This window comes from Chiloscyllium punctatum, chromosome 4, assembly GCF_047496795.1.
Source record: "Chiloscyllium punctatum isolate Juve2018m chromosome 4, sChiPun1.3, whole genome shotgun sequence".
Lineage (NCBI taxonomy): Eukaryota > Metazoa > Chordata > Chondrichthyes > Orectolobiformes > Hemiscylliidae > Chiloscyllium > Chiloscyllium punctatum.
In genome coordinates this window covers 58,805,843-58,825,535 of record NC_092742.1, presented here as the reverse complement: position 1 = coordinate 58,825,535, position 19,693 = coordinate 58,805,843, and the positions used below count along the sequence as shown (strand labels likewise).

At 38.9% G+C, this 19,693-nt stretch overlaps 1 protein-coding gene across 6 annotated transcripts in view; it reads right to left on the bottom strand.

The window, feature by feature from the left end:
• Positions 1-19,693, bottom strand: part of daam1a (dishevelled associated activator of morphogenesis 1a) — a 185,301-nt gene that overhangs the window by 73,985 nt on the left and 91,623 nt on the right. For all 6 annotated transcript variants that reach the window (XM_072568840.1, XM_072568846.1, XM_072568842.1 and 3 more), the window contains one exon: positions 3,203-3,292. In XM_072568840.1, the coding sequence (XP_072424941.1) occupies positions 3,203-3,292 (90 nt within the window). The remainder of the gene's footprint in view (positions 1-3,202; positions 3,293-19,693) is intronic.

Genomic DNA, 19,693 nt, shown 5'->3' with positions numbered 1-19,693 from the left:
AATAGGGCTTATGGGATCAAATGGGATCAGCAGACCCATCTTAGACTCACGAATCAGGAAGTACCAGCTCGTGACTGGAGCTCTGCAAAAACATCACAAAGCTGTTAACATACAGATTTACTTTTACAGTTTTAATTATGTAAGAGGGTATGTAGGGTATCTTGATCTTAGAGTAGGATAAAAGGTCGGCACACTGAGGGCAAAAGGCACGTACTGTGCTGTACTGATCTATGTTCTGTTATGTTCTACGATCCAACTAAAAGTGGCGCTCAAAAACTGTAAATAAGAGACAAAGCCTGAGGGTGTGACCTTGTAAAAAAAAAACAATTAGATATCTATAAATAAACAAAATCTTGCATTTAAATTGTTAAAGCAGTAAGAAGTCACACCTGTTGGAGATCTTCAGCTCAATAAGAAGCAACAATTAATAATTTAACTGATGAAGACACTACACTTGCAAAGGCTGCCAATATTTGGTTGACAATATATGGGAACTCCTTTCCAAGACTGAACAATCTTTCTCACAAATGACTTTGGATTTTGAGATTACGGCTTTCAAGACTGAAATAAACATTTGTTAGGTCAACTATTAAGGAATGTAAAACAAAAGGTGGAAAAATAAAGTGTAGGTGCATATTAACCACCATCTAACTAGAGGAGCATGCCTAAGTGCCGAACTGCCAATTCCTGTTTTACATTCCCATCACTGCTCAAATTCAAATATACTTTGAAAAATCAGATTAAGTTTCAGTCAGCAGTTTGCAATAAAATGTGCAAGTTTCAACCCTGCCAAATGTTTCATGCAATCTAGCAAACTTTCTAAAAACATTATTCTGATTGATAATGTATCACTATTGCAGTAATTGAAGTTAAGATGCTGAGCATTCTAAAACATCCTGCAAAAGAAACTTGGCATTTTTTTTTGTCTCATGGTCAAAGAATTCCATACTTTTCCTGAAGATGAAGTTGAGTTGAGAGGGGTACAAAGCAGTTGCCAAAATAAGTAGGGACACTCAAATGCTACAGGTAATTTCTGAACATATTCCAGATATTGAAGTTAGGTCAATTTATGATCAATTCTCTGCCTGCAAAATTAACCAGAAAGTACAATATGTAAAACCCCAAGTCTTGAGGATCTATCTCCCACATACAGTTCTTTGTATGATGTACATTAAATGCAATGACTGCTTTTGGGTAAATACAAAGAGCTTAGACTCAGGCCATATGCTCCTAAAAGGCTTACAAAATTTCAAGATATGGATCTTCTATTTACCAGACCTTGCTTAAGGCCAAAATGAGCTGAACACACTACTGGAGTCAGCACTGAACTGGAAGAAATCAGAAAGAGGATATGGCAAGGCCAAGGAGAGATTTATTAGATGCAGATGAACACTTTAAAATGAGAGATCACTTGGATCTTGAAATCATTTGAGATGCTCAAGACATGTCAAAATGTACACATATATAAGGCAGCATTTTACATGCCATTACTTTCTTTTGATTCCAAGTGTCAAGGAGTTAATTAAAAGAGTTTAATACAAATCAGAACACACAGAAGCAGAGGAAGAATAGCAGAGTCAGACTAAGTGACTGATCTTTCTGAAGACAAAGATTTATATCAGATGAACACACCTGTTTCCTTTCCCAAATGATGCCAATAAATGATTTCCATGTTTACCACTGAATATAAAAGTCGTGTGGTAGTGGTATGTTGGCATCTATTAATAACAGAGTTGTAAATAGAAAGAGAGACTTATATTTTAAGAGGAAATTTTCATTAGCAAGTTCACATTTCTGGTTTGAGGTGAACTGCAAGCACATATTTGAAGAGGGAATTTGTGCTACACCAAAAATCATTAGTCTCTGAAATGACTTTCCAAACCTCAAGCCTTTTTTTTTAAAAAAATGCATCCACTGAGAAAGAAAACAACACTATTAATGATCATCAATAGCTGTAAAAGTTCGAAAATAGGGCAAGTGAATTTTGATGCCTGGTTCAGGCAGTTAGCAAAACAAACTCTAATGTTGTTTGTGTGACTTTTATTGAATACAGAAAGACTGTCCCAGAAGACAACAAAAAGGGAGGAAATATTTAGCTGATTGGAGATTAATGCACAGATGAATATCAGTTGCCTGTACAATACAGAAATAGCTAACTCACAAAAGCAATCAAAGTAAAACAATTCTGAACTGAACGATGCACTCAAGACTGGGAAACCAGAAAGCTGGTTCACTTTCAAAAGAAGTCAAAACATTTAAAAAGAAAAAAAAAGCAAAATTTCAGTGTAAGTGGAATACTAGTTGATTTAAATTTTCAAGTGTCTTCCATTAAAGAAAATGAAAAGAGCTAACTTTCAGTGATCAATATCTAATTATAAAGTTAAAAATCACAACACCAGGTAAAAGTCTAACAGGCTTAATTGGAAGCACTAGCTTTCAGAGCACTGCTCCTTCATCAGGTGACAACCACTTGATGAAGGAGCAGTGCTCCGAAAGCTAGTGCTTCCAATTAAACCTGTTAAACTATTACCTGGTGTTGTGTGTTTTTTAAACTTTGTACACCCCAGTCCAACACTGGCATCTCCAAATCATGTTTAATTATATACTGTGATTTAGGAGTTTTTTTTTAAAAAAGATCCTTTTCCCTGAACACAAAGAAAAAACTGCAAGCACTTTGTTTCCACTAATTCTTTCTCCTCTTCCCCTCTCAAAGGGTAGAGATTAGGGGACAAACATTTGCCAGTATAACCAACTGTAACCTGGCTTCCTCATCCTGAGTATTATTTCATTTGCTGTAACTACCTAATGTATTCTTCCCTATCTAGAAATCGCCATACCATTCAGAATTGGAACTGAAGGTGTGTGGGGAAAATCAAGTACAGCATAGGTGCTCCAACACAACAGGAGGAAGAAAACAAACCAGATGTTAATTTTTCAGTGCTCTTCTCAGACACACCACAATTGCTACTTAGAGGGCCATCAACTGAATCTTGGACAACAGTTGTCTTTGTTTCCTGCTGCCTTCAAGTAAGGTACAAAAGAAAAACATTAAAACAGGCAAACAGTTAACATGCAAGTAACAGTTAATATTCTCTTGTGAAAATTATGTGTGACAAGTATCCTGTGAATTCAAGTTCCTATACTCAGATGTTTCCATCTACTTCTAAATGCATAGTTTTAAAAATAAAAAATATTTCCTTACCTTTTTCTTACTACAGTATATCTGCCATTTCTTTTCTGCAGGAAGTGCAAACATTGCTTCCCTGTGTTTATCAGTAAGATCAAGTTCATCCTAGGAAAAAATATAAAGTTAAAATCTTAGAAAATACAATATAACCAAATACAAATATTTACACACTTGTACTACTAATAAGCTTCATCATTTGTAGTCTAAACATTTATATACTACAGTATTTTTCATTAAGCCATCATCTCTTGTACCAAAGAGTAAAATGGCCAAGACTGACTAAATTGAAAATCTGCCCTTTCAGTTCACGTAAAATACTTTGCAAAAAATTAATGTTTTAGAAAATCTCCAGCCTACTCAAGCCACAAAACGAGATATAATTCCACACAAAGTGGGCCCGCACTAAGAGTTAAGAATGGCAGGTGTAAGATGAGACAGCATATTACAACTAAGAACATACTTGTGACTCTTGATTCATGGCACTAGGTTTTTTGTCAAAAAACAGAAGACAGCAGAGGATAGGTTTTATGTAGCATCCAACTTATTCATCTTTAAATATAACAAACCCTCCCTGGAATGTTGCATGCTGTAGCTTCATCCTGTACTAAACTGAACCCAAGGTGGTTGGAAACAGAATGTGCCATTGTAATTTCAATTTTATGGTCAACAACGTACCCAACATCGTAACATTTTAAGATGAACATCATAACCTGCAGTAAGGTGAAAATGTACAAAAACACACAAAGAGCTATTGTGCTGTATAGGTAATGACATGCTTGGGATTAAATCATAGTTCAGGTGGCTAACTTACTTGTACAAAATTAGCAGAGCCAATTGAGATATTTACATGGAAGAGAAAAGAAAACAACTTGTATTCCACCTCTGCATCACAATTCAAAGACTCAGCAAATAATCACATGTTTGGGCACTGGGCAAGGACACAAATTAACGCAGCAATGAAACTCCTTCCATTCATACTCACTAGCATCACTCACTTTTTAAAAATGCTCAGTTCAGTAAGATATTGATTGCCAGTCAGTGACCACAGTCCATCAACAAGTAGGGTGGCAGCCAGTGAACAGAGAAAAAGGATTAAAACAAATTGAATATGAAGCCTAATATTCTGATCAGTGGCAGCAATCACTCTCAATAACAAGTGTGATGGCCCAAGAAATTCGGCATCACTAGTCATAGGTTTTGTGGGTCCTTGTGTGGCTGATGAACCCAATTTTAGAGCCACATCTCTGACCACATGTTCGGCAGGTGCTTCCAGGAGCTGTTTTCTAATATTCAAGGCCAAGTGAGATAAACTTGGATTTTGCAGTAGACAGAATTACAAAACAGATCATGATCATTACTCTGAAACCGGAAAAAAAACCTCGAGTCCACAAATACGTAGCTAATTGCAGAAACCATCACATTGCTATCAGTGATTCTTCTATTCTTCGCCAAAAGGTGCTGAAATACAGCCAGATTGCATTCAATTAGACAACATAGAACATAGGGCCTGTATGCGCTGTATTGCTCTTTGGCCCTCGATGTTGTGCCGACCTATGAACTAATCTAAGCGCATCATTAGCCTACACTAACCCATCATCATCCATATGCTTATCCAAGGACTGTTCAAATGCCCCTAATGTGGCTGAGTTAACTACAATGGTAGTGCAGGGTATTTCACACCTTTACCACTCTGAGTAAAGAACCTGCCTCTGACATCTGTCTTAAATTCATCGCCCCTCAATTTGCAGCTATGATCCTTTGCACAAGCAGATGTGACCATTTTAGGTAAAGACTCTCACTGCCCACCTATCTAATCCTCTGATCATCTTGTATGTCTCTATTAAATCGCCTCTTAGCCTTCTTCTCTCCAATGAGAACAGACTTTCCTCATAAGACCTTCCCTCCAGACCAGGCAACATCATGGTAAATCTCCTCTGCACCTTTTCTAATGCTTCCGCATTCTTCCTATAATGGGGCGACCAGAACTGCACACTCCAAGTGATGCTGCACTAGCGTTTTGTACAGTTGCAGCATGACATCACGGATCTTGAACTCAATCCCTCTACCAATAAAACCTAACACCGTATGCCTTCTTAACAACGCTATCAATCTATATGGCAACTTTCAGGGATCTATGTACATGGACACCGAGATCCCTGTGCACATCCACACTACTAAGAATCTTTCCATTGACCTAGTATTCTGCCTTCCTGTTATTCTATCAAAAGTGAATCACCTCACAATTGAATTGGGAGGAGGATGTTAGGAGATTACAGGGTGACCTGGACAGGTTAGGTGAGTGGTCAGATGCATGGCAGATGCAGTTTACTGTGGATAAATGTATGGTTATCCACTTTGGTGGCAAGAACAGGAAGGCAGATTACTACCTAAATGAAGTCAAGTTAGGTAAAGGGGCAGTACAAAGAGATCTGGGTGTTCTTGTACACCAGTCAAATGAAGGCAAGCTTGCAGGTACTACAGGTAGTGAAGAAAGCTAATAGCATGCTGGCCTTCATAGCAAGAGAGATGGAGTATAAAAGCAAAGAGGTTCTTCTGCAGCTGTACAGGGCCCTGGTGAGACCGCACCTGGAATATTGTGTGCAGTTCTGGTCTCCAAATTTGAGGAAAGACATTCTGGCTATTGAGGGAGTGCAGCGTAGGTTCACAAGGTCAATTCCTGGAATGGCGGGACTATGTTGAAAGATTGGAGCGACTGGGCTTGTATACCCTTGAGTTTAGAAGACTGAGAGGGGATCTGATTGAGACATGTAAGATTATTAAAGGACTGGACACTCTGGAGGCAGAAAACATGTTTCCGCTAATGGGTGTATCCCGAACCAGAGGACACAGCTTAAAAATACGGGGTAGGCCATTTAGGACAGAGATGAGGAGAAACTTCTTCACCCAGAGAGTGATGGCTGTGTGGAATGGTCTGCCCCAGAGGGCAGTGGAGGCCCAGTCTCTGGATTCGTTTAAGAAAGAGTTGGATAGAGCTCTCAATGATAGTGGAATCAAGGGTTATGGAGATAAGGCAGGAACAGGATACTGATTGAGGATGATCAGCCATGATCATAATGAATGGTGGTGCAGGCTCGAAGGGCAGAATGGCCTACTCCTGCACCTATTGTCTATAATTAGCTGCCTTGAACTCCATTTGCCACCTTTCAGCTCAGTTCTGCAGTTATAGAGTCAGAAGGTCATCGAGATATACAGCACAGAAATAGACCCTTTGGTCCAACTTGTCCATGCCGACCATATATCCCAACCCTATGTAGTCCCACCTGCCAGCACCTGGCCCATGTCCCTCTAAACTCTTCCTATTCATGTACCCATCCAGATGCCATTTAAATTTATCAAAGTCTCCCTGCAACACTCTTCCACACTGTCTACCACTCCACAGATTTTAGTATCATCCGCAAACTTAATAACACATCCACTTATGCCACATCCAAGTCATTTATAAAAATGACAAACAACAATGGTCCCAAAACAGATCCTTATGGCAGCCACTCGTAACCAGACTCCAGGCTGAATATTTTCCATCAACCAACACTCATTGCCTTCTTACAGAAAGCCAGCTTCTAATCCAAACTGCTAATTCACCTTCAATCCCATGCCTCCACATTTTCTCCAGTAGCCGACCATGTGGAGCCTTATCAAAGGCTTTATTGAAGTCCATGTACACCATGTCAACTCTCCTACCCTCACCCACATGCTTGGTCACCTTCTCAAAAAGCTCAATGAGATTTGAGAGACACGAACTGTCCTTGAGGAATCCATGTTGATTATTTCCAATCAAATTGTTGTTTGTTAGATGATTATAAATCCTCTCTCTTATAATCCTTTCCAAAACTTTTTCTACAACAAGCATAAGGCTCACTGGTTGATAATTACCTGGGTCATCTCTACTGCCATTCTTGAACAAGGGCACAACATTTGCAATCCTCCAGTCCTCTGGTACTAAACCTGTAGACAATGACAACTCAAAGATCAAGGCCAAAGGCTCAGCCATCTCCTTCCTAGCTTCCCAGAGAGTTCTCAGAAAAATCCCATAATTTCAATGCTATTGGTCTTGCTGTAAAAATCTTTAAATAGTCACAAATAGGTGGTTAAAAGGCACCTCAAGTTTAGAAAAAATATTTCTGGCTCCGAAAACAAATTCCATGTTTGTAAAATGTCAAACTGCATTTCATTAAATAACTATAGCTTTTTTTGCAAGATTTATGGTAGTTCAGCTTCTGCCTTAATTCCATGTACATATCCCAATCATTCAGTTTTGCACTCCAAAATTTAATTACAGGTGAAGGGCCCCCCCACTGACTTGGTATCAGGTTCAGAGGCCTGGATTCAAGACAACCTGCTCCAGAGGTGCAAACTAATACCTTTGAACAGGTCGATCAGAAAATTTCTAACATCTGGTAAGGGAAAGACCACCCCACAAAAGATATATCCTTATGGCCAGCTGAACTTGAAAACATGCCCACAGAATCACTAATGTTTGGTTGTGTCACCACGAAAAAGGTGGCCTCGGCTCACCTCATTATTGAATACAAACTTAACTTTGGCTATCTATTCATTATTGGCCTATCACCTCCACTATGTGCGTCTGGGTAAACTTTCATTACTTGAGTGTCAAGGCAACCACTAAGTATGCGACAGCTCAAGACTGGCAGATATGTTAAATCTAATTTTACCACGGATGGCAATTCATGACAGCACATAGCGTAATTAAACAATCAATCCATTTGGCAGACATAACTTATAGTACTGAAGGAATTTAGTAGGTGCTGCTCAAAATTAAAATATCCTGCAAGGACTGGGGAAGATTTTTCAATCATTTACTTTCAGCATAGTCAGCCAACTCCAATCACATGCACATTAAGGGTATACTTCAGAGTCAGTTATGATTCCCAACAAGTCTGAATTTAAAAAACAATTTAATGCGAGTCAAATATATTTTTCATAGGGTATCAAAAGGTCATGTTCTTCTGACCTGGAGCCAAAAACTTGCTTGCACCCTGGACATTTCTCTTTGTTCTACAACTTCAATGGGTCAACATTCTTGCAACACTGTGGGAGTAGTTTCACCACATGGACTACTGTGACCTAAGGTGGTATTCCACCATCATCTTCTCATGGATAAGCGCTGGTAATATCTGCTGGGTGAAGATTTTTTTCTTACAAAATGCTCTGCTTAACCTATGAAAGTCCATCAGCAACATCAATTGGCAAAGATCTGACTTAAAAGGAACAGGTATGGTGGAGTTTGAGAAGGTTTGTAGCTCAGGTTGAGGTTCTGGTTGTAGGCTTGCTCACTGAGCTGGAAGGTTCATTTTCAGATGCTTCATCACCATATTAGGTAACATCATCAGTGAGCCTCCAGATGAAGCACTGGTGGTAAGGCCCACTTTTTATTTATGTGGAACTACAAAGAGCAAAGGAAAAGTCACCTATATTGTATATTAGAAAAGAATGGATACCCAATGAACACAGCCTGCCGATTTCTCAGCAACAAACTCAAACAAGCAAAACAGAAACCCTAGCCATTCTCCCCTACATCAAAGACATCTGAGAAATGACTGCCAGACTACTCAGACCTCTTGGCATCATGTAGCCCACAAACCCACCAACAAACTAAAACAGAAGCTAATGAACATGAAAGACCCATACAGACGACAAGCAACACTAATGTCATTTACAGAAAACCTTGCAAGAACTGTAACAAACACTACATTGGACAACAGGCAGAAAACTAGCCACCAGGATACATGAACATCAGCTAGCCACAAGACATCATCCACTCTCACTAGTACTTTTACGTACAGATGAGGAAGGACACCACTTCAACTGGGACAACACATCCATCTTAGGACAAGCCAAACAAAGACACGCACAGGAATTCAAAGGAGCATGGCATTCCAACTGGAACTATCAATAAACAGAGACTTTGATCCCATTTACCACCCCCTGAGAAAAAGAACAGGAAATGACATCACCATAGGAAATGACATCACCAGCCCAAGGAAACCTAAACACAAAATGCAGGCCATACCACCAGTGCTTCATCTGCTGGCTCACTGATGTTACATAGAACATGGAACAATACAGCACAGAACAGGCCCTTCTGCCCGCGATGTTGTGCCGAACTTCTAACCTAGATTAAGCACCCATCCATGTACCTATCCAAATGCCGCTTAAAGGTCGCCAATGATTCTGACACTACCACTCCCACGGGCAGCGCATTCCATGCCCCCACCACTCTCTGGGTAAAGAACCCACCCCTGACATCTCCCTTATACCTTCCACCCTTCACCTTAAATTTATGTCCCTAAAAAAAACGCACTTGTGACTATTTCCAATTAATTAGATTAGATTACTTTACTTACTTACAGTGTGGAAACAGGCCCTTCGGCCCAACAAGTCCACACCGCCCCGCCGAAGCGTACCCACCCATACCCCTACATCTACATCGACCCCTTACCTAGCACTACGGGCAATTTAGCATGGCCAATTCACCTGACCTGCACATCTTTGGACTGTGGGAGGAAACCGGAGCACCCGGAGGAAACCCACGCAGACACGGGGAGAACGTGCAAACTCCACACAGTCAGTCGCCTGAGGCGGGAATTGAACCCGGGTCTCCGGCGCTGTGAGGCAGCAGTGCTAACCACTGTGCCACCGTGCCGCCCACTATACCGAGGATAGTGACGAAACGTCTGAAAGTTAACCTTCCAGCTCAGCCAGCAAACTTACATCCAGGAAAAGCTAAGGTTCAACACCTCAGCAAATACATTTATGTCTCTTATAGTACAATGTATGTGTTGTAAAACAGCACATCAATTAACATCCCTTGAGCAATGTTATGGGAATCTGAATAGACTATGACTTTCCATTATTGTTTATAACACACACACTTTCTTGCATGCATTCTTTCTTGTACATAAATATAAATAAACAACATTGTCGTACTAAATTTGAATACATTGTGACACTTCAGCCCAATCCTGACAGGACAGTGTTGCTATATGTTTCTTACTCATCATTCCATATAGCATTTTAACACTTTCCAAGTAAACTGCCAAAATACCACCATATAGCTCTAGTATGATCAGTACAGTTAGATATGTTACAGTAATGCATAAGAGCAGATTTAACCTAAAAATAGAAAATTAGCAGAGTATAAAAGGGTTTGCAGAGGTGGGGCAGGGGGAGCATAGCGATTAGCTAGGGTTAGTTTGCTAAATAAATCCAGTAACTGAGTAGAATACATAGCAGGGTCAGGTGAAAACAACTGGTTTGAGTGTGATGACTCAAATACTGATATTTAGGCTTAGGCAAAATATATAAAGCCTAGAGTCTATAGTGGAAGGGAACCATACTCCAAGATGAGCCTGAAACGAAAAAAAAAGTCAAAAATTTGGCAACATTAAAAGGAGAATTTTACAAATGAAAACACGGGACTTATTTTTGTCTGTACAATTTTATCCTTCACAATATAAGCAACATGTTTTATTGGAAATGGCAAAGCTTTCATGGAACCCTTGTAACAATTTTCTTATTCCTGGGACCTGTCAGCACATTACTGTTTTCCTGTTTTTGGAAGACTGAATAGACAGCAGACCACAGAACAGATGTAATGAATATTATCCTGATCTTGAACAGCTGTTCTACTGTAATTGCAGGAAAACAAACACCCTACTTGAAACCTTGTTATTCAGCTAAACAAAGCAGAAATTTTTTCCAATATACTTTGTTTGTAATAATAAATCGAACTGTAAGTAAAGCCTCTACAGAACATAATGTTAACCAACAATATCATAATTTGATTAAACCAAACTCCATATTTTGAAATAAATCATACAATTGGTATTATACTCCAGCTGCTGAAAGTGAATGACCTAGATACAGGACACGTTAAACAGATACAAGGAAGCAGTCTCCAGCTAAATGCAGTCCTTTGTAATGAAATGTGATTAATTATTCAATTGGATAAATTACTTGTCACGCATTGTACGCCAATGTTCCAAACAAAAGGGATAGCGATCAAATGTTTGCTCACAGGCACACATGACATGTATTTAAAGTTCCAAAAACTATTCGAACTAAAGTTGAATCCAATTAACCTCGATTTGTTCAAAATTGCTGCATAACTATTTCATTAAAATTTCAAATCTTTTTAAGAACATAAAAGGGGAATCTTTATAATTAAAGATGCACTGTCAAATAATAAGTGCATAATCAGAATCAACGTGAGAAACACATCTTTAGACACACTGAAGTGAAGAGTACCACTTGATACAACTTTCTACTAATCTGATCATTTGCTGTTGCTTGAACTCCTTCCCCATGTTCCACCTTATTGACATTGCCTCTCTCTCACCCACTTTCAGTCCATTCAACAATCTAACCTGCTCAACTTTTAAGTTCCACTAAAATTGCCCTCCTTATTTCTCCTACAAATAGACTAGTAACAGCTATTCAAAATAATACTTGAGGAATTGTTCTAAATTATCTGTAACGGTGTTATCATTATTGCCCCTACCATGAGGAGTGACATCATTTGTTAAAACCAGTGTAATTAAGATAGTAGTATTGTTCAATGGACAATATAACAATGCAAGGGGCAATGAAAAGTGTACTTATTAGGAATAGAAACTATACAACAGCAAAACAAATGAGCAAGTCACAACATTCACACTTGACAAAATAAAATCTAACTATTCTATGTCTATAAATCATGCTTAACAACTAGTTAATATTTTGCACATAGGATCTGCTAGAAATCGAAGTACAGCATTTGAATCAGGGGTCAGGATGGGGACGCTCTTAGTGTCACAGGACAATGATCCAGAATGCCTGCCATTTGAGATTAATGGTGACACTACTACTATAAATTCCATTTTCAGCAGAAAATGTGTACAAGTAATATATTGCAACACAAGAATATGAAATACAAATGTGAAGCAATCAAGATAATTACTTCTTACTGACCAGAGTATGTTTTGTTTCAATTACCACAATGCAAGTCATAGGCTAATTTCCTTCAAAGTTTAGAGTTAGGGGAAAACCTGATTTTAAATTAGCAATGCTACTTCAGTGATAGGAAATAAAGTTCTCAGACTACTGTATTATGGCTTTTACATGGTCTGAAGGAATGCCTGAACCTAATGGAAATGTGGGAACAGATGTGGATTTGTTAAGTGTCAGTTGGGTGTGATAAATATGGGGTGCTAGTAATCAGTGGGGTGAGTTTTATGGATTGTGGTTGACTGAAAAAAAGCGCCTACTTAAAAAAGTGTGGATTTGAACTCTATTTGAGCAGTTATCTTGTGTACACCAGTGTGAGCAGAGGATGGATGACCAAAAAGTGTAAAGTTTCAGTTTATGACTACTCTCACTGTTTTCTGAAAATGAGCCTTATGACCATTGGAAGAATTAAGTTATCATGTGAACTTAATTGCTTCTCCAAAAAGAAAGCAAGATATGGCTTTAACACTTTAATTACTATATGAAAGCAAGATGAGAAGATTGTGAATTGGAGCCTGATAATTTAAATACAGTTTAAGATTTGGACACATAGTTAACTTTCACTGATTACACCTATCTAAAAGATGGTTTCTTGACTGCTATGAGACATGATCAGATCTTGGCAAACTTAGAATTATATTAGAGTACTTACATGGCATTCAATAGGTTTTGAGGGTGCAGAAATTTCATTTGAAAATTCCCCAATCTGTGCTGACATTAAGTTATTGGACTGTGCCAGAGTATTAAGTATGGGCATGGATCAATTTTTGACAGAAGTTAAATTGGTACATAAACATACACTGCTAGGGCACAGGTCAGAGGCATTTTTTAAAAATTGAAGGCATTCCTTTCCAGCACAATTCATAGCACAAATGGGCATCATCCATTTTGTTTTCAACATTAATAAACTGGCAACAGTGTCTAGAGACTGGTCATAGGTGACAGTGTACAAGGAGAAGTATAATCAATAGAAGAGAAGACAGAAATGCTATTGATAATTTTGAGAAAAGATGAACAATTAGGATTTATAATAAGTAAACCCACAAAATACTCCGTTTCGGCACAATATTTTAAGTACAATTCAAAGTGCCTCTGTGTCATGAACTGTACCAAAATTATAGTAAAACATTTGAAATTCAACACGAGATGTAAGATTCTGAGGAAGATGCGATACATGTCAAAGATCGCAGTGTATTGATCATAAAGTTACAGCCCAATGGAGGAATGCGTTGATTGGTAGTGTCTTTCAATTATGCAGTGTTGGACAACGGATGCATGTTTATTGGTGTGTAGAACCAACTGGCTAAAATGCTACCTGGTCTGAGCACAAAGGAATGTGACAGATTGAAGGAATTTGAGATTCCTCCAGTTTGAAATTCAGAGATATTAGAATACTAAAACCTTTGAAAATACTGTGCTTACTTATTGTAAAATAGCCAGAATCAAATAATCTCATTAGCATGAATGTAGTATCCAGTGAAATACTCTTGTTATTGAGTAGGATACCAATGAAAAAAAGCACAGATGAAATCGGACATGGAGAAAAAAAAAGCTAGTGTGTTTGGAAAATCTTTGAATTTGCAATTTACACACAATCAGGAGACCATTGCATTCTTTTCGCAAACATAACCTCTCCATCGAAAGACATCAAAAACCCGTTACTGATATCACTAAGTGTACATTTAGAAGATTAAAGGGTCATTTAAAGGGTCAAATTCCATAGGCAATTTGCCTATCATTCTCAAAAATTGAAAATTTTAATAAAAGGATGCAGTAATAAAGCTCAAAGAGTATGATAAGTTCACAGAAGAGATAAACGACAGACGTTAGCTTTATAAAACTATTATAGGACACAGTTTTTTGTAATTCTGCCCTTTGCAAGAGATTTCAGTGAGCTAGTGGACAGGAATTTAAAGATATGTGAAAAAAGGGGAAAAGTCATTTTCCATTTTCTTGATTTAATTAATCGATTTTGTCAATCCTAATGATGGAAGAGCCCAACCCATCAGAGCAAAAGGTCAGGTTGAAGTTTTTGCAGTTATCTTCAGCTGGAATTGCCAAGTGGATGATCCATCTCAGCCTCCTCCAGTGGTCATCAACAATATAGATACTAGACTTCAGCCAATTCGATTCACTCCACATGATTTCAAGAAAGACGATTTGTGCTCTAGATCTTGCTGCTCCCCTAGCCAAGCTCTTCCAGTACAGTTACAACACTGGCATTTAGCCAACAATATGTCATGCACATAAAAAGCAAATCCAACCCATCCAATTACCACTATATCAGTCTACTGCTGATAATCAATGAAGTGATGGAAGAGGTCATCAACAGCGCTATCAAGCACCACCTGCTCAGTGACACCCAGTTTGGGCTCTGCCAGGGCCACTCCTGATCTCATTACAGTCTTGGTTCAAACCGGGACAAAAGAGCAGAATTCCAGAAGTGATGAGAGGGTGACAGCCCTTGACATGAAGGCTGCATTTGAATGAATGTGGCAATAATGAGCCCTAGCCAAAACTGCAATCAGTGGGTATCAGGGGAAATCGCTCTGGTGGTTACAGTCATAGCTGGCACATAGGAAGATGGTCATGGTTGCTGGAAGTCAATCATTTCAGCTCCAGGACATCTCTGCAGGAGTTCCTCAAGGTAGTGTCCTAGACCCAATCATCTTCAGCTACTTCATCAATGACCTGCTCTCAAATTATAAGGTTACAAGTCAGAATATTCACTGACAATTGCACAATGCTCAGCACCATTCACAATTAATTAGACACTGAAGCAGTCAAATGCAATGAGATCTGGACAATATCCAGTCTTGGGATGACAAGTGGCAAGTAACATTTGTGCCACACAAATGCCAAGCTATGACCATCACCAATGAGAGACAAACAATCTAACCACTACCCTTGATATTCAATTTTATTACTATCACCAAATTCCCCACTGTCAACATCCTGAGAGTTATCAATGATTAAAAACTCAACTGGACTCATTACATAGACACAATGGCTACAAGAGCAGATCAGAGGCTAGAGTGACTCACCTCCCGATTCCCCAAAGCCTGTCCAAGACAAGACACAAGTCATAAGTGTGATGGAATACTCTCCATGCCCGAATGAATACTGCCTCAACAACATTCAAGCAGCTTGACACCATCCAAGTCAAAGCAGCCCAGTTGATTGGCACTGCATCCACACCTTCCGCCACCAATGCTCAGCAGCAGCAGCAGTGTGTATACTAAGCAGAAATTCAAAGATTCTCAGACAGTACCTTCTAAACCCACAATCACTTCCATCTAGAAGGACAAGGGCAGCAGATATGTGGGAACAGCACCTTCAAGTTCTCCTACAAGACACTCACCATCCTGACTTGGAAATATGTCACCATTCCTTCACTGCTAGGTCAAATCCTGGAATTTCCTCCCTAATGGCATCGTGGGTCAACCCACAGCAGGCAGACTGAAGCAATTCATGGTGGCAGCTCATCTTCTCAAGGGCAACTAGGGATAGGCAATAAATGCAGGCCAACCAGCAACAACTGCATCCCACAAAATGAAATTAAAATAATTGTAAAGATAAGAAAATAAATATGGTGAAAGGTAATAGAAAAGTGGATAAGGTCCTGACTTGGACCACTGAAAACTTCAGTGAAAATGGTAGGGAATTTGTTGATAATGAATTCAGAAATGCCTGCATGGATAGGAATATGACACTCATGAATACAGAAGCAGAAAGAATAATAGTACGGTAAAGGAATCATGCAGTAAAAGATGAAATGATTCATAAAACATTTGCAGATCCAAAGTATAAATTATAATCTGCGCTAGTGTGGGCTGTACAGAGCGCTAACAATTCTTTGGAGATGATGGGAGGATGCAGTCCACATCAATTAGCTTTTGATAGGAATCCTACAATTCAATCAGTAAAGAAGCAATCAGCCAACATCTTCGGAAGGACCCTAATTATCTCTGCTTTGTTGGAACATTTGAATGCATTGCAGGGAGACAAAAAAGTTTTCATCAAATCCCAAGTCTCAGAGTTCAGTGATCCTCAAGGTACAAGTTATGGCCATTGGAAACCAGGTTCAAACATGGGAGATATAGTTTATTATAGGTGAGTGTATGGAAGGTCCCAAAAGGTGGTTATTGACAAATAACATTTGTACAACATAGGAACCAGACTGTTAGAGCACAACATGCAAGATTACTTGGTATGAATTACAAATTTATAGATTCTGAAGTCAGAAAATAGAAAGGAATCAGGTACCTCATATCCAAATATTGCACAGCTATGATAATCAAATTATTGCAATTGACAAGCTTGTTTGATGACGGACAGTCAGTTTCGATGGTCAGTATGAGGTAATTAGTCTGAAAGGACAACTATAGAAAGTGAGTACTGAAGTCAAATATTTACCAAAAGAGGCTAGTCAATGGGGAAAGACAAATAAGAAAAGCAAGGAAAGCCTCTGGAAAATATAGAAACTGGCCGAATATAAGATCAGGGACAGAAGGCCAGGCCTGTGGACTAGGAACATAGATGAATCTACCCAAAGGCAAAAAATGCAATTTAAAAAGTTTTCTTTCAGTTGTTAGCAACGAATGCTTCAGAATATAGCTCAATTGATATTAATTCTGCAAGGAGATCAGCTTAAGAGGGAAATGTGTATTCATCCACTAAAAAAAGGGTACCAAATTCAATTGAGACACACAATGTTAAATAAATGTTTGTACATAATTTGGTACTTCTCAGTAAGGTCAGTCTCATTAAAATTGGGATTACTTAAAAGCAGATGATGCAATGTTTTAGTAGCACCATAAGGGACAGCTTTCAGTCAAATTTGATGCCCGTGGAGGATTCTTTGTGGGGTTGTGGGTTGTAAATTTGAAAATACCACAAATGGACTTAAAGCAAACTTAAAAATTGCCAGTCATGTTTCCCAAGCTTGTCAATACACAGGATTGGAAATCAGGCAGATTGGAATAAGTTTCACTTTGCGTCAATGTTATTTGGAAAATGTTATCCCCCTTGCAATTCATCAAAATTGTATTTCACAAAAAGATGTTGTGCTTCTAAATATGAAGTGGAATAATTGAAAAGTTCAAAAAGAAGGAATGATTCATTAGCATTCCTAGTTCCCCAGAGAAGTAACTAAGTGATACTAGGCTACCTCAGAAATGTAAAAAGTGAGCATCATCACTTTTGAACTGCAAATACTAGTAAGCCTGACCCAGCAAAGACAACTAGCTTCTTCTCTAAAAGATGAACACCATAATCAGGCTTTCATATAAAAAATCCTTCAGTTTTATATAAAAGATGGTATTAGTAAACTGAAATTAAATTTTCAAACTGCATTGTGGAATTTGGCCTAGATAATATGTCCTCCAATTTCAATCTAAGTCAGCTACTTGATCGCAGGACCAGTGATTTGCCTGTTGGAAACACTTGTATTTTAATTCCAAATGAAGCACAAGGAACATTCAAATAGTCACTTAATTTGGTTGGCATGGACAAACTGTTTCCATGCTATACAGATCTATGATTCTAAAAGGCATCACCTACACTATAGAAGACATCACGCAAAAAAAGTGAGGAAAGCAATAGTCTGACTATAAAAAGCTGAATAATTTTGCCTATAATCATATAATTAAAAAGGAAAGACAGACAGCCACTGAAGATTCTGACAAATCACTATACATAATATGATAGATTGGTTTAGTGAAGTCAATTGGTGAGATAATATTATGATGTAACAACTTTCACAAATCTATACAAAATGGCTCAACCTGTCAATTCAAAAATGAAGACCTAGCAAATCAGGTTAAAGGCTTTAAGATGGCATGACACTTGTGCTAAGAGGACATGACTACTAACTTGCTTGTAATAAAATGAAGTTTGAGACTTCCAAATTAGTTGGAAAAGAGTAAATCCAAAGTGATAATATCTATGGAATGTGTTAGCAGCGCAGTAACAGTGAAGTAAAGATAGATAAGAACATGCATTTACTCAAATATTCTAAATAAAACCCTGAAGAGATCTCACTACGCTATACCAATTGTTTAGGGCACTTTATTACAATTTGCAAGTCAAAACTTTTCACCGTAGGTGCAAAGATTACTGGTAAGTGAAACTGGATGAAAGAACGACAGAATTACATTCTGGACACCCTTTGACAGATAAAATGGTTGTACATACCATTTGGCATTTCCACTGCCCTGAAGAATATCAATGCCGACATGAGATAGATGGCGATTTTCCTACATTGGAAGCTAAAGTGGATGATCTGCTAGTTTATGGCTACAGACACAATGGAAGAATAAGCCATTCCTGACCACAATCAAATCTAGAGTTACTACTCGATACAGTTCACCAGGTGAACCTGATGCTGAATGAGTAAAAATTACAATTATAGATGTCCAAAATACATCCCTATATTTTTGACCAACAGCAAAAAGGTTTTGCTGGACCCTGAAGAGCACGTACTTTGGCAGCACTGTAGCTACCACGATGCAAAATCCATATGGATATAAAATTATTTGTAGGATTCATTGAGTATTTGGCAAATTTTTTTCCCCAGTTTGTCATTGGAGTGTGAACCATTACAACAACTCATGGCCAGAGATATGCAGTGGTACTGGGTCATGGAACAAGAAACAGGAGTTACTAAACTTCATAGTGACAGAAACTCCATGCTGAACTGCTAGGATGTAAATATTGAATTCACCCTTCAGTGAGACATTTCGAGCAGCCCTAATGTAACAATATCAACTGCTGCCATTTGCAGCAGGGATACTAACAAACAGAGACATTACGCCTACCTTTGCTTAGGAACATTTCTGTCAATATTAAGAGGAGACAGTCGAGCCTGCCCACAAACCAACTCAAATCATTTTCCTCAAAACACTGCTATCTCCCTCCGAACATCTCATCCTATTCCTGCAACCCCACATTTACCATGGCTAACCTACCTAACCTAAACATCCCTGGATACCATGGGCAATTTAGCATGGTCAACCTACCTGACCTGGATTAGTGGTGCTGGAAGAGCACAGCAGTTCAGGCAGCATCCAACGAGCAGCGAAATTGACGTTTCGGGCAAAAGCCCTTCATCAGGAATAAAGGCAGTGAGCCTGAAGCATGGAGAGATAAGCTAGAAGAGGGTGGGGATGGGGAGAAAGTAGCATAGAGTAAAATGGGTGAGTGGGGGAGGGGATGAAGGTGATAGGTCAAGGAGGAGAGGGTGGAGTGGATAGGGGGAAAAGAAGATAGGCAGGTAGGACAAGTCCGGGCAAGTCAAGGGGACAGTTACTGAGCTGGAAGTTTAGAACTAGGGTGAGGTGGGGGAAGGGGAAATGAGAAAACTGTTGAAGTCTACATTGATGCCCTGGGGTTGAAGTGTTCCGAGGCGGAAGATGAGGCGTTCTTCCTCCAGGTGTCTGGTGGTGAGGGAGCGGCAGTGAAGGAGGCCCACGACCTCCA